Source organism: Hermetia illucens, chromosome 4 (assembly GCF_905115235.1).
Source record: "Hermetia illucens chromosome 4, iHerIll2.2.curated.20191125, whole genome shotgun sequence".
NCBI classification, from domain to species: domain Eukaryota; kingdom Metazoa; phylum Arthropoda; class Insecta; order Diptera; family Stratiomyidae; genus Hermetia; species Hermetia illucens.
This window is the reverse complement of record NC_051852.1, coordinates 75,612,086-75,638,915: the sequence shown is the minus strand read 5'-3', so window position 1 is coordinate 75,638,915 and position 26,830 is coordinate 75,612,086. Positions and strand designations below refer to the sequence as shown.

General features: G+C 42.8%; 1 protein-coding gene across 2 annotated transcripts in view; it reads left to right on the top strand.

Annotated features, from left to right (window-relative positions):
- LOC119654487 (uncharacterized protein KIAA0930 homolog) overlaps positions 1-11,506 on the top strand; it is a 30,846-nt gene extending 19,340 nt beyond the window's left edge. Inside the window, exons 4-9 of one of the 2 annotated variants that reach the window (XM_038059909.1) lie at positions 2,613-2,753; positions 2,817-2,998; positions 3,089-3,327; positions 4,155-5,108; positions 5,246-5,395; positions 10,962-11,506. In XM_038059909.1, the coding sequence (XP_037915837.1) occupies positions 2,613-2,753; positions 2,817-2,998; positions 3,089-3,327; positions 4,155-5,108; positions 5,246-5,395; positions 10,962-11,002 (1,707 nt within the window). In that variant the 3' untranslated portion in view covers positions 11,003-11,506. The remainder of the gene's footprint in view (positions 1-2,612; positions 2,754-2,816; positions 2,999-3,088; positions 3,328-4,154; positions 5,109-5,245; positions 5,396-10,961) is intronic. The other variant, XM_038059910.1, reaches the window with a different exon arrangement.
- The last annotated feature ends 15,324 nt before the right edge of the window (positions 11,507-26,830 follow it).

The window sequence follows — 26,830 nt, the reverse complement described above, 5'->3', positions numbered from 1 at the left end:
CAAACAAGTTTCGGCGATGCTGCAGGTAAAAGAGAATAAGTCTGCCGAACCGGGAGGGATAGTTCTTTTTAAAGAGAAAATGAATCTGCCTTACGCGTTGGAGCACAGCTGCTAATGCGGGAAGGAGACCGAAGATTACAGTTAGGTATGGTACTGAACTTGGAAATTTTAGAGATTGTTCACCAAGCACGCTTACGCGTCATCATTCACGCTTCACAAAACTTTCCGCGAATACTAGCCTCCTCTACTGTTCTGGGCGCAGTTCTCTTAGGGTGGCCTACTTGTCGGCCATCATGTAAGAGTAGGTTCCACTGTATAGTGTAGCAATGGAATGGTCGTCCCTCTTTGATGTGTGATCTACCCCTTGCCATTCCTGCCTTATAAACCACTGGCCTGTCCGCCGGCGAAGTTCTTGTTAGAAATAGGATCAAGCTAGTGTACGCTTCTAAGACAAGTGTTGACGAAGACTTGCGGCTATTTCCAGGTAGCAACACAGAAAAAACTTAGCCCTTAGAAAGAAGTTAGCACAAAACAGTCTCAAATTGATCTTGGTGCTGAGATTACTACATATTCAGATTTTAGACAAGTCAGCAATGGCGGCAGACTTCAAGTTCGGCGCGACCGCCAGCAGAAACTACGATTTCTAGATGTACAAATTGATCATCGTCTTCTATGCCTACGTCTTCCATACCAAGCAACATGAAGAACGCCATCGATGACAAGAAGAAATAATATTGGTGATAAGATGTAACTCTGGCGGACTCCGCATTGGAATTCAAATTCCTGTTCATGCCGTGGAAATCCTCGAAGTCGATGAAGAGCGGGTGAAACATAGATCTAAAATCCTCGCACAGTTCAAAATGATTCGTATGGTGTTGATGTGATCAATGCGGGAGGATCCGGATCGGAAAACAGCCTGCTTTCTTTCGATCAAACTTTTGAGATGTCCAGAATAATTTTAGGTATTATCTTTATGACTGCAGGGAGCACACGGATACCTCTCTAATTGGTGCACTCAAGACGGGTACACTTTTTCGAAATCTTAACGATTTTTCATCCTCTGGGAAAGTTCTCGGATTCCCAGGATTTCTGTATAACTGGAAATAGCAGCGATGAATAATTCTGCGGGAGACTCTCAAGCCCAGCGAGTTTATTCCGTTGGATGCATTGTTGGCCTAAATGATTTCTGTTCTATTTGGAGGAACATTCCGTTTTCATATCTTAGCCACAAGAGGCGGAACTTCACTGGATATAATACGGTTAAGAACCGTGTTGAACTGTTGTGTGTGGAAAGATCTTCAGCTGCTCGTCATCATGAATGAGGAGTCGACGGTTAATATCCCTTATGGGGCAACTGCATGCCAGTTCTTTCGTGATGTGGTATACAGTTCATTATATGATATTGCTATCTGTAGCAGCTTCTGCTCCTTTGACCAGCGCAAATTTACTATTGTCACGTCTTCCCGGGATTTCGCGCGATATCGGAGGTCGAGCCGTTCACGCTTGTCATCATTAGCAGTGATAAATAGAGTCTTCAATCTCTTCCGTTCATAGTTTCGCTTGATGATACTGGAGTCAGCCAGATTGGGTGACCTAAGTATCACAAAAGAAAACAGCATTTTCAATGGGGGCCTGATGCTCATCAATATTCTCAGGCGGATTATTCAATCAGCAAGATAGCGTTGTTATTGTCGAGCGACCACTGGATCATATGAGTAGTCGATATTGAACTTGAGGGGTCACAGCTCTTCTCCCTGCGAGAAGCAGTTAGCGCAACATACAAGTAAAGGGTCAGTTGAAACTGAATTGATCTTCTGACCGCGTTTCCCCATCACATGTCGAAGCAAAGTGCCGTCAGAGCCCAGCTTGGACGATCATAATGTCACCTTTCTGGCATTCTATACTTCCTTGCATGCAGCGGAAGTCTCCATTGAAATATTTCTCAATCTGCAAGTTGCCACCTCACAGATTATTGGTCGACTTTCACGAGAAGCAGGGAATACTATGACCCCCTAATCTCCAACTCACAGGTGAGTCACTTTTTCCTCTTCTATTGAACTCTGCTTGAAGTAGTCGTTCCATCTTTTTGTCGTAATGTAGACAACTCTGCAGGAAAGGTTAGGGTCCTTCTATGACTAAAAAATATTCAAGAAATTGAATTTTCAGTGTGAATTATTAAATGCTTAAATAATACTTCCGGATAACTGAGTGGTTAGAGCACAAAGCTATCGTACGGAAGGTCACGGTTCAAATCTCACTGGTGGCAGTGGGATTTGTATCCTGATTTGACGTCGGATACCAGTCGACTCAGCTGTGAATGAGTACCTGAGTTAAATCATTGTAATAATCTCGGGCGAGCGCAATGCCGACCACATTGCCTCCTAGTGTATCGTTACGGTCTTGAATGAAGTGCTCTAACACACTTCAAGGCCCTGATCCAATATGGATTGTTGCGCCAACGATTATTATTATTATTATTAAATAATACTTCAGTGGATTTAAAGTTGTTGCATGTGTGGTATGCATGCAAATTTTTTCACATAAAACCAAACGATCTTTTGCAGCCCAGGCTTCTGATTTTCGATGTATTTAATTCCTACATAATTCGGCAGGTATTCAGTGATATTCTGGTTCGTGATGGAGAGATGGTTTGCGTGGAATTGGTAGCTAGCGATAAAGACGGATCTGTCCAAGGTGTTATATTTTTGGGATCCATTCGTTACGATGCCTTGAAGAAAGTTTACGATGCTAGGGTAACTTAAATTTGGCTAGTTTTCAATTATCTATTTAAGCTGTGAATCTGGTTTATTTAAAAGCAATCGAGTTTAAGTTCGAAAGTAGCGCAGCGGATGACTTTTGGATTGTTTAGTAGTGGAGCTGGACCGCAAACAAGATGTGAGTTTGTACGAATGAAAGGCCCTCAAGGCAAAGGGCATGCGGAAATGGCGGTGACTAAGCCTAAAGGATCAGGGGTTGAGACACCAACCAGTGAACCCGGGTAATTGTGCTTTCTTTAGTATTTTATGAATATTTTCAGTTGAAAGCAAATTCATACAGTTTTGCAACATATTGTCATACTTGATTTTAGATTCTGTGCTACCGATATGTGGGACGAATGGGATGATGATTCTGATGACTACTACAACTACAAACACCAGAGGCGACTAAGCGATCCCAGTGCAAATTTGAACAATTTCACCCGCTATGGCTGGCGAACGAAAAATACTCATGACCCAAGTGCCGGCGCAAAAGCACGATCAGAGAACGAGGGCTTGGATTCGTTGGCGAGTGAAGTGTCTGAAATCGAAGCTGGGGATTTACGTGACGGTTAAGTTCTTTATATATTTGTTACGTATATTTTTTCCATATTTTCATTAAAATTCCTCTACACAAACACAAAATATCTCGAAACGTTTTTAACTGCTTTCCTTTTTTCCAAATTGGCAAGTGAATGAAGTTATTATTCGTTTTTGCGTTTTTCCGTTAACAATCTTGCATGTTTTACGTTAGTGTAATAATTGTAATGCGCTTTGATAAAATAACCTTGTGATTAGCGAAATTCAGTTCATAGCAATTCATAGTTTAATGTTTCATTAAGACAGGTAGATTGCCACAGATCGCTCTACTTGAAGGAGTTGGCAAAGCCAAAGTATATTGATTGCTTAATGGGAATTCAATGTAATTTCCGTAAATCTCAATTGCATCCTTTTGACTGTAGCCCTTTCTTAAGATTGCGCCAAATGAATTTGCATCTCCACGTGAATTTCGCTGATTGCATGTGCCCAACTTTTGCAACTAACTTTTACTACTTATGCTTATTCTGTCAATGATTTTTTTTGATGTTTTGTACAATCGGCTATATTAGGTAGAATGTTGCGCGGGAAGCAGGACAACAACAACTAACTAACTGAAATGAAGTTAAATTGTTTTCTAAAAGCAACCATTTCTAACACATGTTTTGTTTACGGAAACAAGCTAGAACGTGAACACTTCTAGAGCCATACTAAAAATTGAAGTTTGTTTTTTCTAACCATACTGTAAGACATCCCCTTCATTTTTAGAACACTAGCGAAAAATGTTTAGAATTCTATCAGCTCAGCTGACCCGTCATTAAAATGATATTTTTTCTCTCTTTTATCATGATCTAATTATAGATCGTCCTGCTTCCTCAGCATCGGAGACGAAATTGAATGCTACCACGCCCACATGTTGTAACTGCTTCAAAAATAAACGTTGGAGCGATTCTGCATCGGGACAAATGTCAGATGTTTATTGTAGAGCTTGTGACGAAGCATATTCGCCGGCGTGCTTGAATAATATTCCTACGAAAAAAGACAAACCAAAACATAGAAATCTGTTGAATGTTGAGAGTGAACTGGTTCTTCCCGGCGGGGGTGTAGGCAGTAATAGCCAGAATAAACCAACGAAGCGGGAGAAGAAAAACAATTCGGGGAATCCTAAAAGCCCGAAGAAAGGTCCGGGTAGTCCGGAAGCAAATCGGTCTAAACGAAAGTCTTTAAATGGAAAGAACAATAATGAGAAAGTTCAAGAGTATGAGCTGGCTGATGATGCTACATCGCTGAACGGAGACGTTCAAACCAATGATGTGGCGAAAATCGGAATTCTAAGTGAAAAGGATTCAAAACTAATGATAAGTGTGCATGGGAAAGAAGAGCTTCCAGTGGAGCAAACGAATAACCATGAACCAATAACTCCTCCTCCTAAATGTAAACTAAGTGTGCCTGTCGATGCAACCAATAGCCATCCATTAGAGTCAATAGATACCATAGATACAGCCGAGAATATCAATACGAAGAATTCAACTAAAATTGCTTTGCATGAAACAGAAAACCGGAACTTTACAAATAATTCTAACCATCTACCGAATCACATATTGGACGAATATAATGGGAACAACAATAATAACCGAAAGACTGAGAAGGAGAATGGGAAGAACGACAAGAAAGTCGCTACCTTACCAAGAACGAAAAAGGGATCTGTTCACGAGACCTTTTACAATAAGGCTCAACGGATGGTACCGAAAAGACGGACACCGGATGGTACAAATATCTACTACTGGTGTGATTTGCCGAAAAAAGCACTGAAAGGTTTCTGACACTTTTTCTTAGCTGTTTGATTTGAAACTTCCTAGAAAAGTATATTCCGTATTGACACTGAAATTACTTTACGAAAGCATTTTGATTGAGCTGCTAATGTTTCTACAAATTACGCTTTCTGCTTACAGAACTGGACGACGGCGCTTATAATCCGCTTTGGGCCACTCGAGGCTTTACGCAGACTTTTCACTTTTGGAAGGAGAATCGCCGCCAGCAATCGACGCCCTTGAATGCTTTTTTGACTTACGTTACCCTTCCGTGGTGGAGCATTGCCAAAGGTAAGTAGGCAGTTTTTTCCTATTTGCTATGTATTATTCAGCCGCATCACACGCACATGAAATCCGTGTTTGTAATATTCGAACTACCACTGAAAACCATGTTTAGAAATTTTAGTGTGCTTGCTTTTTATTGGGTGGCGAGCCTCTCAAGTTTTCTTATTGTCTTTATGCAAAAGGAAGCAGGGAATTAAAGCTGACAATATTCGAAAAGTGATCTCTATCATAGCCACAGTTCACATTGAATTACAGTTCATAAAAATCGCAGTGATAGATATGAATGGGATGACGGTTGTTGATGACCTTGTGCACACATTTGTATGGGACACTTGCGGAAAAGAATTAAACATGATTGTTTTGTAGATTTTTCATCGCCTCATTGTTTTGGACACAATTCGTTTCTTTCTATTATTAAGAATCTTTGGTGATCTTCGGCCCTCACTTTTGGCAAAAAGAGCGTTATTTATCATAGTTATCGTCCAAAATTCGTATAACCTTATGGTAAGCCACATTGATCGGTTGATTTCGAATGTGTTAAAAGTGTTGCATTACTTTGTGAATCACTTGTCAAAAATTGACAGCAACGCAGATGGGATGTCGAACACTCCTGTTACGTTAATGACAAGAACGGTCTTAGCTTAGCGATCTTCCAGCCCCGACGGATAGATGGCACATTAACGAATATCATCCGTTCAATCGTCCTAAATGATTCTGAGTGCTGGTCGACTATCAAAGAGAATGATCGGCGCATAGGGGGTAATGGATACAATGATATTGCGCTGGAATAGTGTTGTAAAACGTGAACATATTCAAAGTGAGGACATCTGTGGTTGATATGGGATCGCCCAAACCATCGCCAAGCCCGGATTGACGGCCAGGAAGGTTTTGCTGTGTGTTTAGTGGGATTGGAAGGGAATCATCCACTATGAGCTGCTCAACTATTGCCAGACCCTCAATTCGATCCGCTACTGTGAGCAATTCGACCGTTTGAAGAAGGCGATTGACCAGAAGCGGTCAGAATTTTTCAATAGGAATGGTTTTGTGTTCCACCAGAACAACGCTCGGCCTCACACATCTTTGATGGCCCGCCGGAAGCTACGGGAGCTCGAATTGGATGTCCTATCGCACCCACCGTATAGTCCAGACCTGGCACCAAGTGATTACCATGTCTTCCGGTCCATGCAAAGCGCTCTTGGTGCTACTAAGTTCGTCTCAAAAGAGGCTTGCGAAAACTGGCTGTCTGAGTTTTTTGCAAATAAGGAGGGGAAGGGGGGGGGGGATTATAAGAAGGGGCTTAATGGAGTTGCCTTCTAAATGGCAACAAGTTTGCGAATAAAATGGCGCATATTTGACTTAAATCGGATAATTCTAAGTATGTTAAATAAAGCCTTAAAATTCGATTACAGATACGACATTACTTTTTTCCCAACCCACTATATTATAATGCTAAAGGTATCGTCTTTGCTTGTATTCTTACTTTTTTCCCAACCCACTATATTATAATGCTAAAGGTATCGTCTTTGCTTGTATTCTGAGACTTTGCTGTAGTATAGTGCGAGAATAATTGCAACAATTTTTTGCGGACCCTTCCCAAAGCCCCGAAATGTTCAACCCCATTTTCACCTTCAGGAAGTCAATAGCTAAGTGCATTAACAAGGTGACATAAGCTTTAGAACAAGAAGAAATGTGAAGATCGAATGATCTATGAGTTCCTCGTGGTGGTGTGCGGGATAAAAATACGTGAAAATCAGGAAGGAAACACGAAGACTTAGTCCTTGAAAGTCAATGTTTGAAAGTCGAGGTCATAATGTAGGCGAAACATTGAAGATTGGAAAGACGCAGCGTAAGCTATTTGCCTCCACTTTCCATCAACTCAATTGTGTCGCCGCCCCGACAAAGAAAACCGAATTTCAATGATTTGTGAAGGATGTATGGAAATACACTCCTCAGAAGTATGGATGGCAATTCCTTTTGGCGTATATCCCATCGCCTATCGCACCCACCGTATAGTCCGGATCTGGCACCAAGTGATTACCATCTCTTCCGGTCCATGCAAAACGCTCTTGGTGCTACTAGGTTGACCTCAAAAGAGGCTTGCGAAAACTAGCTGTCTGAGTTTTTTGCAAATAAGGAGGGGGTTTTATAATGGGGGGATAATGAAGTTGCCTTCTAAATGGCAACAAGTTTGCGAACAAAACGGCGCATATTTGACTTAAATCGGATAATTCTAAGTATGTTAAATAAAACGTCAAATTTCGATCACAAATACGACATTTCTTTTTCCCCAACCCAATATATCACGGGCAACTCATTTGGAAATGATTCAATTTATCATCAGAGAACTTTATATGTACAGAAGGGCTACAATGAAAGGGACTTTTGTTTGATATTTGTTTGAATATTAAAGGGTCGATTACTACATTCCAAACAAAGGAAAAATTCGATTAGTATTGTGGATTCGTCCGGGCTCCACATGGGAACGATGCAATTCATCACGAAGTGAAATTCATCCGCCTGAGTGAATCGCCTATCTGTGGGTAGCGGGGTGAGAGTCACAAGGCTGGCGTAGCAATCGGGAAGTAAAAAGTCAGTGAGAAATGACGTAGAAAATAAAAGAAAGCTAAGTCAAGTTTTTCTCTTCTGTACTTACTAATTCATCCGTAGTTTATATATTAATTAGATATTTATATAATCAAAATGTCATTTTTTTAAAATTATGTTTTTTGAATAATAAATGGTTTCAATTACTGAACAAAAGTAGCCAAAAGCTATTTGTGAATCCCACGTATTTTCCGAAACTTCTTTTGACATCGATTGAGAAAAACTAAATTGAAGAAAAGAATAGCAGAGATTTTAAAGAGACCTTATTAAAATTAGTTTACTGTCTGATTGTCCCTCTGTCGGGAACGGTAAAGCTACCATGAGAGGTATACAGTTGCACAATTATGTATATGTATATATTGTTGGGGTGTATGGTATCAAACGAGAGGTCTCGATCAGCTCTTCGTTTTAATGTTGGTTGTGAAAAGTGTTGTGAAAAGTGAAAAGTAAAAAGTACTGTTTCATTTCAAAGCTATGGACATTCCCGTTATACGAACGAGTTTTGTTGCTTAAACTTTCCTGTTCGATAGCGGAATCAGCTCATCTAGATCGGTTTCCCTACTTTTCTCGGTCGTAGGCTTAGTTCGAGAGAGGCTCTCAAATCAGCATCTAGCTTATCAAGTCCTCGATGTTTAGGCTGGGCTTTGGGTCGTTTCCTATAAATCTTAGCTAGTGAGTTATCGTAAGCACGAGCTACACAACAGTTGCAACGTTATCAGGTCCTGCGGTTTACCCGACATCATTCGTTTCATTGTCTTTCCAATATCTGTGGCATTAATAGGTGGAATTGCTTCGAATGTCAGTCGGCAAATTATTCTATTGAAGTCTGTCCAAAGTATTGTTACCATCTGTACGTGACGGCTCACCCGTCGAAGAGTAATGTACCGTTATTTGTGCACTGGTGTCTGCTTTTGATTAATCGTACACCGGCCCTGAGTGGCCAGTTTATCGTAAAAAGAAGTGGGTTGCTTGTATGATGGCGATCGCTTTCTTCGCCTCCCGGTTGATATTTTCTCTGCCCACGCTGTGAAAAGCCCTCTAGGAGTCGAAGGAAAGCAAGTGCAGTGGAGATCTAAGCTTCGCGAACTGCTCCTAAATGATCCGCAGGATGTAGGTATGTTCAATTCAGAAGGATTTAGAGCGGAAACCGATGAATAACTCTGATATAATAGTGCGCTTTATGACCCTCAACTGCTTTGATGGTGTCACGGAAACTGTCAAAGACAGGAATATGAACTTCGATTTTAATTATAATCCGTAAGGCAACGGGGCATCGAAAAACCTTTCTATTTTGAGATCGAGGGAAGATATTTTTTCGAGGATGTCCGGCTTTTATGAATCTGAAATTCTTGCAAATGCATGCTATAGAAGTTGAACTAGGGCAGACTTTACCTATTGGTATGCAGTCTTTCCATGGTCCTATGAGGGATGATCAGCTAAAGAAAGGAATTTCACCATGATTTTCAATTACGTAACCAACGGGGAAGTTCCCTCCTCGTGGATCATATTGATATTTTTCTCATCAACCGTTACGAACAAGATAAGCTTCATCAGGAGAGAACAGGCTGATTTCTGTTCTGGATCCTCCTGTACCGACCATATTAACATCTTTCGGATATAAGTGGAGCAAGGTGCGGAGTTTAGATCATTTAGTATTAGAGGGCTAAGTAGAGCGGTCAATGGGTAGAAAAGCCTGCCTAACCGTTTAACATTTAAGCGATTTTTAGTGGGAAGCTGGAAAAGTAGAGTAATTAAAGTTGTGTCCGGATAGCTGAGCGGTTAGAGCACAAGGCTATCGTACGGAAAGTTGCAGTTCAAATCTCACTGGTGGCAGTGGAATTTGTATCGTGATTTAACGTCCGATACCAGTCGGCTCAGCTGTGAATGAGTACCTGAGTCAAATAATATCGGGTGAGCGCAATGCTGACTACATGGCCTCCTACAGGGTACTGTAATCTTGTAGTGCACCGTTACGGCCTTGAACGAAATGCTTTAACACACTTCAAGGCCTTGATCCAATTGGATTGTTGCGCCAACGATTAATATTATTATTAAACTAATTAAAGTGTTTAAAGCCGTTCTCGACTTCCTTGTTCAGGGTAACTGTTTACTGCCGCTCTTTAGTTTCTTTTATTTCTTAAGAGCACATCATCAGAAGATATCGATGAGGCTTTCCCAGAAGCTGTGGAATCAATTGCTAGAAGACAAACAATTGTTCTATGCCCAAGGAAGAAGCGGTTTGTCATAAATTAAGGTGCAACACTTGAACGTATAGTTCGTTGGTTATGATCATAAAAATCAATAAAAATCAATAATTGGTTGTCTGGATGACGTCAGCTGTACTTTAAAAAGTAATGCGCATTAACCTTATTCGAATCAAGCCCTTTTTAGCATTTGAAGATACCTTGTCATTTTTAGAATGTCTGCTGATGCTGATGGCTTACGTTTTTAGTCATTTTCTGTTTACGCAACCCATATGCCATTTGTATCTGCCAATTTGCTATCAGATTAGTCCGTTGGTTCTACCCTATCCGAGAAAATGCTATCCAAGATGTAGGAGCTGATGAACGATAGATGTATCTGTATGAGTGGACTACTAAGGAAGGGGACAAAATCAGATCATTCCTATAGAAGGCAAAGAAGAGTTCTAAGAAGCACAGTATGCAATCCACTTTTCATTGCCTCAGCTCTATAGAAACAATAGGAGTGTGGCTCAACTCAAAATGCAAAGGACATGTAATGTTTGGAAAATGGAAAACATATGATAATGAGAATACATAAATTTAACCACTTTCAAGAATTGAGCATCTGTTTGGCCACAAAATAGGTTCTTAGAATCTAATACAGTTTTCGTATTTTCGATGCCAAAACAGGAAATGGAATAATAAAAACAAAACTAATTTATCAAATATGAATTTTGATGTTGTGTTGATAAAGTTTAATTACAATAGCTTTCTCTCTTTTGCAGATTTACTTGATCATCGAGAGACTCCTATACTAACATTTTAGTAGACAAGCCAATCTGTGTATTCCAAATATATTTTTTTAGCATCTCAGATTACTAACCTACGCCCATATATATTGCACGTACTCTGAAAGAACGTTTTGTAATTTTATTTTCGAATTCTGTGATATGATTTTATTCGAGTCATTTTTATTGAAAAATCAAATTTTTATTGCTGTTTGTAAGAAGCAATCTCATAGATAGCTATATATAAGTTGATTGGTCCCAGTAGAATTTTCGGAATTTCGTTGAGATTAATTCATTCGACAAAGAACAAACTGTACAAGATTTATCGTTAAATATCTAAAGGATAACAACGTAAGACAGATAACCAAACATTCCTTTTGGGACAAGATAAATCGTTGTAACTACGTACTTGTATGTAACTTAGGGAAAAAAGCAGAATGTTTTCTTATTTTGTGAAGTTTATTTACTTTTAAAATAGTTTTCTAAATTACGAATGAAAAAATACATATTATATGACAAATACATGCATGGTTTTTAAGAAAAAAACAGTGTTTTTTCAGTGGTGCATGTACATTTTTTTGATTGTCTTCTACGACACTGCAGTGCGGACAGTTTATTTTCATGCGGTGGAGAAATTGGGTTATGTATCCGTGCATGGTTATTAATGGTTGACCAATTTTGTGGCCTTCTTCTTGCTTGGGAGTTTAGGGAATATGTTGAAGAAGAAAATACCTTTATTTTCTGAAAGGAGCTGGTGTTCGCGCTCCTAGTCCGTTCTATAGTTTTAATGGCTATGTGAAGTTACATACTTAGGTTTATGGGCACTCCATTTTCAATGGTTTTTTAGCAGATGCCACAGCAGTGTCGTTCGATAAGATGTTACTGTGTGTTTTGACCCATTCGATGTCCGACTCTGCAATTAGTTGGTGAGTTATTTGTTTGTTGATAGCTGCCTCGTTGTCTGTATATATTTGAATAGATTTGTATCGCCTGTTGAAAGCACACAGCTCGTTACTTTCCAATACTTCAAAAGCTATGCCAACCCCTATGTGGTTTTTGGTGGCATCAGTGGTATAGGCGGCTTGGTGGATATTTTGGTTGCATATGCTGGTCCCAAGCCCAGATAAAGGAGGAGGGTTTGAGACAACGTACTTTGTACTATCCTCAGTAAAACAAAAATAAAGTGTTGAGATCAGAGAAAGAGATAAATAGAGTATAGTTGGAGTTACTCCACTATGCTAAACCCTACCTGATCTCTCTTGGTGACAGGTCCCGCGACAGGCCGGCCAAGCAAATGCATACAATGTCATTACAAACATGATGATCGGATTGAGTCACAAGCCTCGGAGAAATGTTAGGGCGTCCACTTCAGTCGACGCGGTAGGACGGGCCCCGGACCTGTCGAGAAATGGACAAGGGTTCTTGACGCGTGGACGGCGTCAGGACGTAAGCAAGTTAGTCCGAACAAAACAAATACGTGTCTACACGCTAAACGTTGGCAAACTAATTGGAAAGACCGAGGAACTCGCAAGAGCCCTTCGGAAAAGGCGCATTGATATCTGCGATGTGCAAGAAACCCGATGGTCTGGTGCCAAAAGCTGCGACATTGAACCCGAACGCGGTAAAAATGGCTATAAACTTCTCTATTGTGGTAACCCACACACTTAATATGGTGTTGTCATTGCCATCTCAGAGGGTTTCCGTGATGCCATTAAAGAAGTCGAACGATTTGATGATCGGCTGATGAAGCTCACCATTATATCAGCTGATCGCACTATTCACTTCTTCACCACCTTCTGGCAACTTCTCGATGAAAAGACTTGTCACGTGCCTGCTGAAGATTACATAATCATTGCCGGCGACCTTAATGGTCATGTGGGTGAAAAGGCAGACGGTAACAGGTGCCATGGGGGAAAGGGGTTCGGAGCGCGCAATGAAGATGGCGAGCGTATAATCGATTTTGCGGACACCCATGACCTTGTACTTATTAATGCATGATTCATCAAAGGATTGTCTCATCTTCCTAAATTTTATAGTGGGAGCAGTCAAAGGCAAATCGACTATATTCTCATAAGACGCCAACATTTTACCACTGTCACTGATTGCAAAGTCGTTCTCTATGAGACCATCGCACCTCAACATTGCCCGTTGATTGCCGTCTTGCCAATTAAGCCACCGATAAGCGCAACGACCGGCGCGCGGCGCATTGAATGGTGGCGATTTGGTGAGAAGAAAGAAGAAAAACCATGGAACCACATGAAAGACATGATCTACAAAGCGGCCTCTGCAACCCTCGGGGTCACCAAGCTGGGTAAGCGGTACATCAACGGAGATACTTGGCTTTGGAATGATGATGTTGAAATGAAGATCCATGAAAAGAAACGCCTCTACCACACCGTAACGAACGCACCAGTATGTCGAACACTTCTGTTGCGTTAATGAGAAGAACGGTACTTTGCTTACCAAACGTCGAGCTGCAATGGATAGATGGCGAGAATACTTCGAACAGAATTCAACTGAAAAATTTGCTCATCCTCCACTTCCACAATCATTGCCGACATTTCAAGCAGTTCCATCTGTCAGCGCAACTGAAGTTAAGGAGGCAATAAAACGAATAAAATCGGGAAAAGCCACAGGACCTGACGACATCGCATCTGAGCTCTGGAAAGCGAAGAGCTGGGACCCAACACTGTGGCTCAGTGAATTCTTTAATCGGGTTATTCAGGAAGCAAGAACATCATCTGACTGGCAAGAAAGTACTACTGTTCCAATATGGAAAAAGAAAGGTAGTCCAGCAGAATGTTCAAATTACCATCCGATCCGATTACTCTCCCATACCATGAAGATTTTTGAAAGCATTCTTGACAACCGTATTGGCGAAATCGTTGAAATAAGCGTCAAAAGCTGCGGAACTACTGACGCAATACACGCTGCGCGATTACTCATGACGAAACACTGTGAGAAGCATCGCCCTCTTTACATTGCATTTCTGGATGTAGAGAAAGCGTTTGACCGTGTGCCACATGAACTCATCTGGTATGCTTTACGACAAAACTTAGTAGCAGAACAACTCGTGCGCTGGGTTCAATTGCTCTACCACGATCCGAAAAGTAAAGTTCGAAGTATGGCGGGTGTATCAAAACCGCTTCGTGTCTCTGTTGGAGTTCATCAAGGAAGTGCCCTCTCACCACTCCTCTTTGTCCTTGTTATGGACACCGTCACACGGGATATCCAACGTCCAGCGCCCTACACACTGCTTTATGCAGATGATGTTTTCCTAGCATCTGATAGCAAAAATGATCTCGAGCAATTTGTTCAAAAATGGAATGATCGCCCCATGCAACACGGTCTCAGATTGAATTTAAACAAAACTGAATTTTTGACGACCGATCCCCATGAAACAGGCACAATCACTGTCAGCGGCAGTGATCTGCCCAGAACTGAGCGATTTAAATACCTCGGGTCAACGCTATCAGCCAATGGAGAACTGCATTATGAAATTGCTTCACGTATTAACGCAACCTGGATGAAGTGGCGTTCCACAACTGGTGTCCTTTGTGATCGACGTATCAACGAACGCCTCAAATCTAAAATTGACCGCAATGTCGTCCGTCCAGTCGCTCTCTATGGTTCTGAGTGTTGGCCGACCATAAAAGACAATGAACGGCGTCTTGCGGTAATGGAGACGAAGATGCTACGTTGGACTTGTGGCGTGACACGTTTGGATCACATCCGAAATGAGGATATGCGCGATCTTTATGGGATTGCACCGATCGTGGAAAAGTTGCGAGAGAGGTGCCTTCGATGGTATGGTCACGCAATTTGTGCTAACGAGAATTCACTTGCCAAGATTGGTCTGAACATCGAAGTCGATGGTAAAGGACCAAAAGGCAGGCAGAAATAACGGTGGCTTGATACACTGGATGGAGATTTAAAAGCCTCAAGAATGCACCCAGATCAGACATTCGATAGATCCAAATGGCGAAACCGATCACGACGAGCCGACCCCGCTTGTGAACGGGAAAAAGGCTGAAGAAAAAGAAGAAGATGGAAGCAGCTTAAAATCCACGCAAATTTATGTTACTCAATGTATACGTGAGAATTCATAGTTCTCATATGTCCACCAAATTTCGTTTGGATCGGTGTTGTCGTTTTGGAGAAAAGTAGGTGTGATAAACAGGCAGACAGTGAATCGATTTTAATAAGGTTTTGTATTACACAAAACCTTGAAAATGAGGGCGATTTTGAAATTAAAATTTGTTAATAGCTGCCAAAATTATATTTTTTAACCGCTTCTGTTAGTTCTAGTTCAGGCCATAACTATATGTATTGTAAGCAAAATTGCACTTCTTTTCTTTTTCAAAGCAAGAGAAGTTGGATCAAGTCTCGAAAAAGGACAATTTCAATATCAGTTACAACCTATTGTATAACAATAACAACGACCAGATACATTTTGCTTTTTGATTTCTTTCTTTACCTTCAAAATAAAAACACAATTCAATACGTTATTTCATTTTTGAGAAATCACAATTATAAAAAATGTATCTTTTAGGTAGCATTACCCGTAGCTAGTGTTTATGAGATTAGCGATAGTGCGAAAGAGATCTGTATCGACTTGCCAAAAGCCGACACCTATGCACACAAGATATCGAACACTTCTGTTGCGTTAATGACAATGCTTACTGATCGTCGAGTCGCGACTGATAGATGCCGGGGCAATTAGACCTGCCAGCGCAACTGAAGTTGAGGAAGCAATAAAACGACTGAAATTGGAGAAAGCAACAGGACCTGACGACATTGCATCTGAGCTCTGGAAAGCGAAGAGTTGGGACCCAATACGGTGGCTCAGTGAATTCTTCAATCAGGTTATTCCGGAAGGTAGAACCCCATCTGACAGGCAAAATAGTGCCACAGTTTCAATATTAAAAAAGAAACGTTGTCCAGCAGAATATTCAAATTACCGTCCGATCCGGTTACTTTCCCATACGATGAAGATTTTTGAACGCATTCTTGAGAACCGTATTTGCGAAATCGTTGAAATAACCATGAGTCGGGTTTGTCAAGAATTGCGGAACTACTGATGCAATACACGCCGCGCTGTTACTCATGGAATGGAGATACATCGTGAGAAGCATCGCTCTCTTTACATTGTATTTCTGGATGTGGAGAAAGCATTTGACCGCGTGACACACGAGCTTATCTGGTATGCTCTAGCGCAACACTTAGTGCCAGAAGAAATCATGCGTTGGGATTAATTGCTCTACCATGATCGAAAAAGTAAAGTTGGAAGTGTGGCAGGTGTATCATATCCACTTCGTATTTCTGTTGGTGTTCATCAAGAAAGCGTCCTCTCACCACTCTTTTTATTTCTTGTTATGGACACTGTCACATGAAACATCCAACGTCCTATTCACTGCTTTATGCAGATGATGTGTTCCTAGCGATGCGTCCTAGCAAAGATGATTTTGAGCAATTTGCACAAAAATTGAATGATCGCCTCATGCAGCACGGTCTCAGATTAAGTCCGAACAAAATGGAATTTTTGACGACCGATCCCAATGCAATAGGACCTATCACTATGACCTGCCAAGAACTGAGCGATTTAAATATCTCGAGTCAATGCTATAAGTCAATGGAGAACTGCGTTATGAAATTGCTTCACGCATTAGTGCAATCTGAATGAAGTGGCGTTCTTTATGATCGACGTATCAACGAACGTCTCAAATCTAAAATCTATCGCGATGTCGTGTGCCCTGTCGCTTCTGAGTATTGACTGACTATAAAAGACAATGAACGGCGTGGAGTATAGGGCGTCAACCGTGCGCACGTGCCATCGTTCACGGTTACCTGAAATGCCCTTCAGCTCCCCACGACTTCCCGCGACGCTTGCACTTCTCCTCTACTGTTCTGCGCTAAATGCCATTGGGGCGACCCACTCGTCCGCCGTTTCGTGAAACCAGTGCAATTGTCGTCCTCATCAATGTGTGATCTATCCTCCGCCACTTCCGTCTTCCAATTATATTGCGTACGAGTGCCAGGCTTGACATACGTTGTAACATATATCTTCCAGAGTAGTTTTTGGTCTAGTGTAATTCCCAAGTATATAGTCTTCAACCATCTCGTTTCATTTCTATACCATGAGGTGAGAACTATTACTCAAGTTAACGCCCTCAAGATGGCTGAAGATCTCCAACGGGTCGCTTACGATACGGGGAGTGAAGTCTTCGAGTTGCCTGAGTAAGTAGTTTTCACTTTCTTGTTGGCAGTATACCTACATCCTAGGTCTTGAGAAAGCCTCTAGGTGAAGAGTGAAACGCGAGTGATCGGTACACTTCGGGATACACTGGGAATCCCCGGAGCCGTCGACCGCTTTGCCGATGTCGGTGGGGTGATGGGAGCCTAGTTCTCCCAAAGTGGTAGTTATGACATGTATCAGGAGGGGGCCCCTTCGGGAACCTGGTCGGGTATTTTGCATTGAACCGGTTTTAGTATACCGCGTTGCCCTGAGCGAGCGCTTATCCGTCCGTGAGTCCCGGGATCAGTTAAACGTTGGTCAGGCCTCAGGGACTCCGTCTCCGAGGGTACACCTCTTTCTGACGCGCGCTCGTTTATTCGCGATGCGCTGGTGATATTCCCATGGAGAATAATCATAATAACACAAAAAAATCGACTTTTGAGCGCGATACAAAAATGCGGTTCCGGAAAAAAACCCAGTCAGAATCGCTAGTCCTGAGCAGGTAGATTCGAACACGAACTGAGTGGAAGTGCAGTCGACCGTCCTAGCTTCTGCATATTAGAAGAAGAAAGACTCATCAGGAAATGCGCGGCAGTGGTGCAGCTCCAGAAGAACGTCAAAACGGGCTGATGGAACTGGAGAAACTACTGGATCGCAACTCCTTCCACAGACGAACGTGATGAGCAGCGAAAGACGCGCGGAAAATAGAAACAACTGCGCTTACCGTTAAGAACACTACAGGCGCCAAACGGATTGAAGATAGCCCACTGCAAAGCGAACTGGGCAAAAAGCGGAAAAAGGAAGACGTGCCTGAAGGAGATTTATTCAAGTAGTTTCCCGGGCCCAAAAGAAAATGGCAAAAAAGGATAAAAGGAAGGAACCGGCTACGCCGGCAGAGACCCGTCTGTTCAAAGACAAGGAGGCTACAAACTAAAAGTCAGTAATAGAAAAGACGAGGAAACAAGGAAGGAAGGCAAAATCCGCTACAAGATGAAGGTCGAAGCCAAAGGAGCAGAGATGCCTTTCATTCGGAAATGGAAGGGTGACGGAGTCCTCGTCGAACTAGACCAGAAGACGACTAAATTCGAAAGGCTATGAATTTGGCTATCGTCAACAGGCTGGGGTCTGGGGTCGATATAATTGCTCTCTTCAACGGTCTTATAACTTCACAACTAAGTGGTGCTGTCGTAACAAGCACAGATATTTTGGCCGGTGGCTGCTGAACTTTTCAGTTCTTTATGCTTTCTGGCTGAGAGTGCAACAGCTCCGTCGAATGGAGAAGCGACATCACAGACGGAAACGGGGCATTATCTGTCTCATACATACAAAGGGGATATCACGCAGTGTACCAATTATAGAGGTATCACGTTCAGTGCCATCTATAAGATATTCTCAGCTCTCTTGCTAGGCTGGATAGCCCCATACGCCCAGAACATTATTCGCCCATACCAAAGAGGCTTCACTCCTGGCAAATCAGCAACAGATCAGATTTTCTCTTTGCGGCACGAAACGGAAAAGCTGCTGGAATATGGATATCAGTTGCACAATCTTTTCATCGACTTTAAAGCCGCCTATGATAGCATAGTCAGGGTAAAACTGTACACGGCCATGAGAGAATTCGGTATCCCGACGAAATTAATAAGACTGACTAAGCTGACCCTGACCAATGTGTGAGGCCAGATAAAAGCAGCAGGATCACTCTCAAGACCATTCAACAACAACAACGGCCTAAGGCAAGGGGATGCCCTATCATGCGCCCTCTTTAACCTGGCCCTAGAGAAAGTAATTTCCGATGCAGACGTACATGAGGATGGACGATTCCGTAGCTTACATAACGACGAAATCAGGTCCTGGCTAAAATCCTGCACAACAGGTTGTGGTAGTCTGGAAAGTCTATAAGGGCGATATTTATGATAGAAGAAGAAGAGGGGGTAGAGCGATGGCGTAGGTCAGGATGCCAGACAGCTTTTAAGGATATCGATTTGATGAACCTTGGTGCAAAACCGGACAGATCTAGACCGGATACCGGTTGTTGCCCCGTTGATGATGATGATAAAAGCTGCTAATTGAAGAGATGAAGCTGGAAGACCTAGATCTGCACTTTCAGATGCTCAAGGCGGACAACGATTCACAGGAAAGTGTCATGTCGGATAAGGAGGATGATACTTGGATATTGGATGATCTTTAATAAATCTAATGATTAGCACTCAGATGTCCCAGGTAAACCTACACCATGTCAAAGATGCATCTACAGTAATTTCGAGCCAAATGTTCAAAGCCAACATTGGAATAGCGCGAAGTAGAAGTATGTACTCTTATAAACAGTAGGCTTTTGAGCTCCACACCAACCGAGATCTTTCATTTGATACCGCACACATACTCGGCCCAAAAAAAAATTTACACCGCTCGTTTTACATGTATAGGGAACCTCACTTAAACTCAACGTAGAAAGGTGTTACTCATTGTATACGCGCGTGTTTTCACCAAATTTCATATCAATAGGAACAACCGCTTCCGAGAAAAGTGCGTATGAAAAACAAACAGAAGGGCAGGCAGACAATCTGAGAGTAAACCGATTTGAATAAGATTTTGTTTTACACAAAACTTTAAAAATGAGTATTGAAGGATAGCAAAAGGGGTATGTTCAGATGAAGAAGAAGAGAGTAAGATGGGCAGAGGGAACTTTCAAACCATTAAAAACATCCGAAATTAAAAGCATTTTCTCCCCATTAGTACAAAGGGGCCTAGAAATAATTTTAGAATCACTTCTAAGAGCGGTAACGTATAGCATAGCCCATACAAAAGGCATCGAAGCGGGCGAAAGGGGTTTTCATTCCAGAAGCGGGCAAAACAGCTCATTTTCAATCTGAATATTTTAGACCGATTGACCTCACATCATTTGTAATGAAAATAGTGGGAAGGCCTCCTTATATGCCAGATATCATCCAGCGAAGATCACCGGAGTATCATTCGCCAGAAAGGGAAAGCTTACTCACTTGAGTAATTTTTTTTTTTTTGTTGAAATAGGGTAGGTGAATGCGTTTACGCACAGAGTGTTGGTATCAGTGTGCCGTCGGACTACCAACCAAACGTCCCACCTTTCGCAAGAGAAAAAAGTGTGTTCAACTTCGTCCGCCACTCTATTTCAGAACACACAATCAGGAGATCGTGCCTTCCCTATCCTGTGCAGGTATGACTGAATACTTCCAGGGCCACTTAGAAGTTGGGTAAGGAAATAATCAATGTGTTCGCTTCAGTTACGAATCTAAATTGTCGATGAGCCGCGCAGTTCGTCTGCCTTATGGCTCTGCACTAGCTGCCGCTCGGTACCCTCTCTTAAATTTTCGCCCTTGCGGCTATACATAGCTTTACGCTCCCTAGCAAGGGGGGTAACGGTGATCACTCTCGCGATCATTACCACTGTCGATTCTAGGAGAGTGCGATAAGCAGGCGTCACTCCCAATGTTCCCCATCTCTGCACTTGAGCAAGGCCCTTACGATGCACCTCCTTGTCAAGGGCATAAGCCCATACCTCTGCGCCATAGAGCAGAACAGACTGCGTTGCTCCCATAAAAAGACGCCTCCTAGTAGATATGGGGCCCCCAACATTCGCCATTAGCCGACTCAAGGCCGAGACTTCAGCTGCGACTTCTCCGCTGCTGCTTTGATTTGCTTGAAGAAGTTCATCTTCAAGTCGAGCATTAAACCAAGGTATTTAACAATTGGTTTTGACTCTGTAGTCAACTTGCCGATTGATATGGGACGTAGGGTCGTTCGTTTTTTTCCAACGCAAGACTGAAACCATGAATCGTCCATCAGCTTACCCGTCGCATCAATATGCCAAATCTGCTTTGCCCCTGTTTAACATTGCGGCCAGCAACAAGTGCCGCATGTCGAGTTCTAGCAGACTATCGTACGAAACGTTCCAGAGGTCCGGCCTAGGATGGATCCCTATGCTACTCCCGACGTGATTTTCATCCTCCTTTGGCCATTTAGCGTCTCATAGAGCGGGAAGTGATCTTTCAGATAATCCCCCAATATCCGCAAGAGATAGCTTGGCACGTGGAATGAGTTTTCTAATGTGCCTAGCAAGTCTGACCATCTTAAACAACTGAAGGCATTTCTGACATCAAGCTTATGAGGAGAACTATCCGTCGAGATCGGCGATGGACCGCATCTACGACCTTCGTAACAGCATCCACAGCTCTGAACGTGAACTACCTTGGGAATAAGTCCCCGGCAACGCGGATCGTTTCAGCGAGTCTACTCCTGATGAGCTTCTCGAGCACTTTCTCGGCCGTGTCAAGCATACACAGCGGTCGGTATGCAGACGGCAGCTCAGGGTTTCCTTTTCCTTTGCTGATTAACGCGAGTCACGCTACCTTCCAGCGATAAGGAAAAATGCCTCCTTCAGGCAGATGTTGACCGCCTCGATCAGCAATTCTGTCCGTTGGCGGAACACCAGTTTATAAACTTGCGCCGGGATACCATCAGGACTAGACGCCTTCTTATTTTTCATGGTGAGAACTGCTTCTTCAAGCTCTCTTATTGTGGTGAGAACTGCTTCTTCATGCTCTCCTATTGTGGTGAGACCGGCTTCTTCGAGCTTTCTTATTGTGAAAAGAGAGCAATTCCCAACGTTTTCCCCACTATTGACATGAACCCGTGCGGGATGTCTGGGGAACAATATCCGCACAATGCGGTCCATCCGATTTTCCAAGTGACAAGTTTATAACCAAGTCCCCAGGGGTCCTCATTTACCTCGTTAACTAGGTCCTGCCAGCCGCGAGCTTTGCTTTTATTTATCACACTGCAGAGTTTCCTTTTTGCTGATCTAAATTCTACCTTTATGGCGGAAATTTCCTCGCGGGCATGTAAACGTTGTGGCAAACGTCAGAGCTTATGACATTCCCTCCGTAGGTCGACAATTCCTACCGTCCACCAATACGGCTGGGGCCCGTCCAAAGCATAGAAGCCTCACATGCTGTCGTGATCAGGTTCATCACTGAGTTTACGACAGTATCAGATGCGACGCTATCACCCCCGAAGCGTCCTCCAGCGCGACTGCCTGTTCCAAGAGCTTGGAAGAAGTTCCCGATGTTCACCCTCGCGACATTCCACACGCAGGGGGTGTGTATGCCGACAAGCACCACCTACCACTTCGAACGCGATGTACTGGTGATCACTTCCCGAGAAGTTTTCTAGAAGTCGCCACCCGTCCACCGATGGTGCCAGACATTCCGACGCAAAAGTGATGTCAGGGATGCTTCCTTCGCAGCCTAGGCGCCGAAACGTTGGCATGGAACCGGTGTTTAAAACTACAAGTCCTGTTCTCGCCGCCGTTTCCAGGATCGGCTTCCTTCTGGAGTCTGGCTGAAGCACGCCCTATTCATGCGCCTCAAAATCACTGCCTACCAGGATTTGCCCCTCCGTGCCTGGAACGAAAGTCCGACATTCGACGCCAGGTACACCCTAGAAAACGCATCATGCTAATCATGCCCTAGCCCTTTCTAGTTCCGCCTTAAAGATTGAACACCGCCCCGAACCCACAGTGTTTGCAGCGGTCTCACCAGACCTGCAGAGAACACAATTTTCGCTTTCATTGCAGGTCTTCGCTTGGTGACCTACCTGACCGCATCTGCGGCATGTTGTCCTCGTGTCGGGTTCCTCGCAAGTTGCTGACGTATGTCCATAGTCCAGACACTTGTAGCCCCTGATGGGGATTATTCGCATTCGTACCCTGCATACTATCCATTCAATTTTGATTTTCCCGCTGCTAAGGAGTTTCTTCGCGTATTGCTTCATCTGCTTTCTCAAAGAACGCGGGCACACGCCTGCAACATTACTCGGTAAGCAGCATTCTTCCGTTCGGTTGCTAGTTTACATTCATCGTAAAACCAGCCGTTTCGATTTTTCTTGCGGCTGGGGCCAAGTCTGTTTGTTGCCGTATCAATTATAACGCTCTTCAGGTGTTAGGATATCTGTTAGCTGCGGTTATTGCAGCATCCATTTCCCTCTTATAGGCTTCGGTATTCACTCTCACCTGATTGTCAGAGGAGAGTCTAAGTGGTGTTGTTATTAGCCCGCAGCAGTATGCGAACGAGATAGTTATCCGAGTCTAAATTGGTCCCTCTATATGTTTTGACATTCATCAACGCAGAGAGGTGGCGGTGTTCGATGAACACGTGGTCAATTTGTTTGAAAGTGGTCCTGTCTTGAGAGGCCCACTTGGCTGTTTAAATCCCCAAGTACGATTTTGATATCATACCTGGGACAGGCTCCGAGGGTTCGTTCTACTGCCTCGTAGAAGGTATCCTTCTCCGACTCTGCAGTCTTTTCTGTAGGGGCGTGAATATTAATGAAGCTTATATTTCTAACTTTGCCTTGCAAACGCAGAGTGCATAGCCTTTCGCTTATATTTTCAAAGCAGATAACAACAGGTTTCATTTTTTAGCTAACTAAGAAACCTACTCCGAGCATATGGTTTACTGAATGGCCACTATAATAATTAGTGTAGTGGCACTTTTCCAGGAAACCGGCCCCTGTTCAGCGCATCTCTTATAGAGCTCTTACATCAGCAGGGTTCGGTCCGTACAGGGAACGCATGCTCCATGAGAAAATGCGCAAATCGTAATTCCTTTCGTGTTACCGGGTTCGTCGTTGTAAAGTCCATCCTGGCCGAGACTCCTTCTGTGGCTTCGCAACGTTGGTTTTCCGTGTAGGGTTGTCAGCCCTACTCAACCCTCAACCTGGAGGACCGTTGGTAGAATTTGTCCTGTCTTTTGTCGCGGGAGACTCGTCTTCAACCTTCTCCGTGTGCAGCTTTTTGTTAAGAAAGAACTCCCAGCGGTCACCGCGTGGAGGTGGAGATAGGGTTTGGTAGTAGAACTGTTGGAGTTGGTTAAGCAGGCATTTCCCAGGTTTACTCTGGGACCCATACTACTCTTTGACCGCCTTCCGGCATTTATAGCCTTCACAATTCCTTCGAGGGTCTCGGTAGGCTTTTCACCTAATGCACTTTCGGTTTCTTCGACATTGCACTTATCGTTTTTAATTGTCTCTAGGGCTGGGTCATCTACCCTGGTCGTGAGAAGTTTGCCTTCCACTTTGCTTCTGAATACTGTCCATAATCCTATGGGAAGATCCCCATTTTGAACAACGATTCCATCCCTGCAGTTGTATTTCCTTCCAAGTTGGCAATTTAGGGACTATGGGCGTGAACCACTCCGCGCGTCCTCCTTCGCTAGGTCTACCAGTATAAGACTTGGCTCAAAGTGTATGCCGATAAACATACGCTTTTCATTCCTCGCCTTACACATTTGCCTGAGAGAGAGAGATCTTTAATTATGTCCTGTTCCTCCCGAGGGAGTCTTTGCTTCGGAAATGATTTTGGTAGTATGCATGGGCATTCGACTGGCCCTCCATTACTTTGCCATAGGTAACGCGGTACCTTCTCCTTTAAGTCAGATTTCCTCCATCATTAGTGCGCCCCCTTTTTCTTTTGCTTCGATATTGAAGGCTTACGTCTATTCTGAGCTTTCCCAAGGATTCCTCCGCTTCCACAATTTTCTTCGAACCGCGCAGATACCATTTGGATTGGTTCTGATCAAGGATTTTAGTTAGTTGTACTCTTCTTAGTAGGTCAATGTAGAGCTTGGCTCCACTGTCTGGCTCTTCTCTTCATGGGTGTAATCACCTGGTTATCAGTATTGCATAGATGTGGCTTCGTCTGATGGTTCAGGATTTGTCCGGAGCATCTCATGCTGGAAATATATTTCCTAGAGTTTACCCTTGGTGCTCCATGCCCTTATGTTGAATTGCTGGATAGATCCCACTCATGTCACGGGCTTTGAAATACTTAAAACATAATAATATAGCAATTCTTGCGTTCCTACTGGTAACAAGCTCAATGTTCTAGTTGTCTCTTAATACACAGTGGTTTGCAGAAACCTCTTTTCGATTCTGTCAACTACTTTGTAGTGTGGTATACGTCCAAGAATGCCTGTACTGAGTTAACTCTGCGGTTTAGTTAAATCCATATTGCGGAGAGTCCAGCTTGCTCAATTCCCCTCGAAACCTCAAGGGCGTGCCGAGCCTTAAAGTCTCTCTTTCGCCTCCCATTTCCCCATTGTATACTCCAGTCTCTTGTATTCTCCTTCGGTGTTCCTGTAACACGAGATAAGTTTCTGGTTGATTTCTTGAAATTTTGCAATTCTCGATTTCACCAAGACACCGTTTGTGGCGTTTGCCCTGGATGATACGACAAGTCTCTTCAAAATTGTGCGATCCAGAGTTTTCAATTGAGCTTCCATCGTCAAAGGGGCCACCTAAGGAGCTTTACTGTCAAGAAGTTCATTAAACCTTGCCCAATTCATATTTGTATTTTTGTCAGTATCCCCGTAATATTCAAACTCAATTCTAAGTAACGGTGATCTTTTAACGACGAAGTTCGAAATTGTATTAGGCTAGAGTATACTAATGACATCGCGCAGACAAGTGTTGACAAAGGCTGGAAGCTTTTGTGTAACAGTAAACAAATAACATTAATACGAAACAGTTTTAACCGAATGACATGGAGCGAGTTGCATAACCATTTGGACAAGGTCGAAGACTCGGTGAAAGATCATGCAGATGTGTTTAAGGAAAAATATATACTGTACCCCTCCGCGTAGCATGAAGAACGTCACCAACAACAAGAAGAAATAATGTCAGTGACAAGATGTACCCCTATCATATTCCGTTTGGAACTACATGTTTGTCTTTCTGTCTGTTGGTCTGTTTGTCTCTTTGTATGTTTGTCTGTTTGCTTGTTTGCCTCTTTGTCTGTTTGTCTGTTTGTCTGTATGCCTGTTTCTCTGTTTGTCTATTTGTCTGTTTGTCTCTTTGTCTCTTTGTCTGCTCGTCTATTCGTCTGTTTGTCTGTTTGTCTGTTTGTCTGTTTGTCTGTTTGTCTGTTTGTCTGTTTGTCTGTTCTGTTGTCTGTCTGTTTCTGAAATTTGAACGAATCTTGGCAAAAACTTTAAACGCTTATATCTCCGTTAATATTGAGAATTTCGCAAAAAGAGCTTAATTTGTGATCGTTACTATCACACGCTCGTTTCTCAGAAACAGTTGCACCGATTGGCATCAAATTCGGTGGGAAGGTGGGAACTGTGAACGCCTACGCATGCAATGAGTGGAATTTAAGGGGGTCTCCATAGAGAAGGGGGTGTAATTTTTTCTTTCATTAAATATAGTCGTTTGAAGTATCAAAAGAAAGGCCCCGATCGGTAATTTCCAATTCTTAACTCAGTTCTGATATTCAATGCATAAGGGGGAGGACGTTCATCCTAGAATCATGAAATGAAGTTTGGTGGAAATCGCAATATTATTAACAAAGTTGCTATATGTGAAGTTGTCTCTTCAGTGTAAATTCTAAAACTTTGAATGTCAGTATCTCACTAAAGTGAATATTCTGACATAATAAATGCGTATACTTTATGCGCTAGGTACAAATGGAACAAATATCCACTCAAATATTTTTATGTAAGAATAAAATCTTCCACACATGATTCGTCCAGCTTCCGGTTTTCCGACTTGTTGGAATCTTAATGATAATTCCCTTCTTCCATTTTCTGGGGGAAATTTCAGA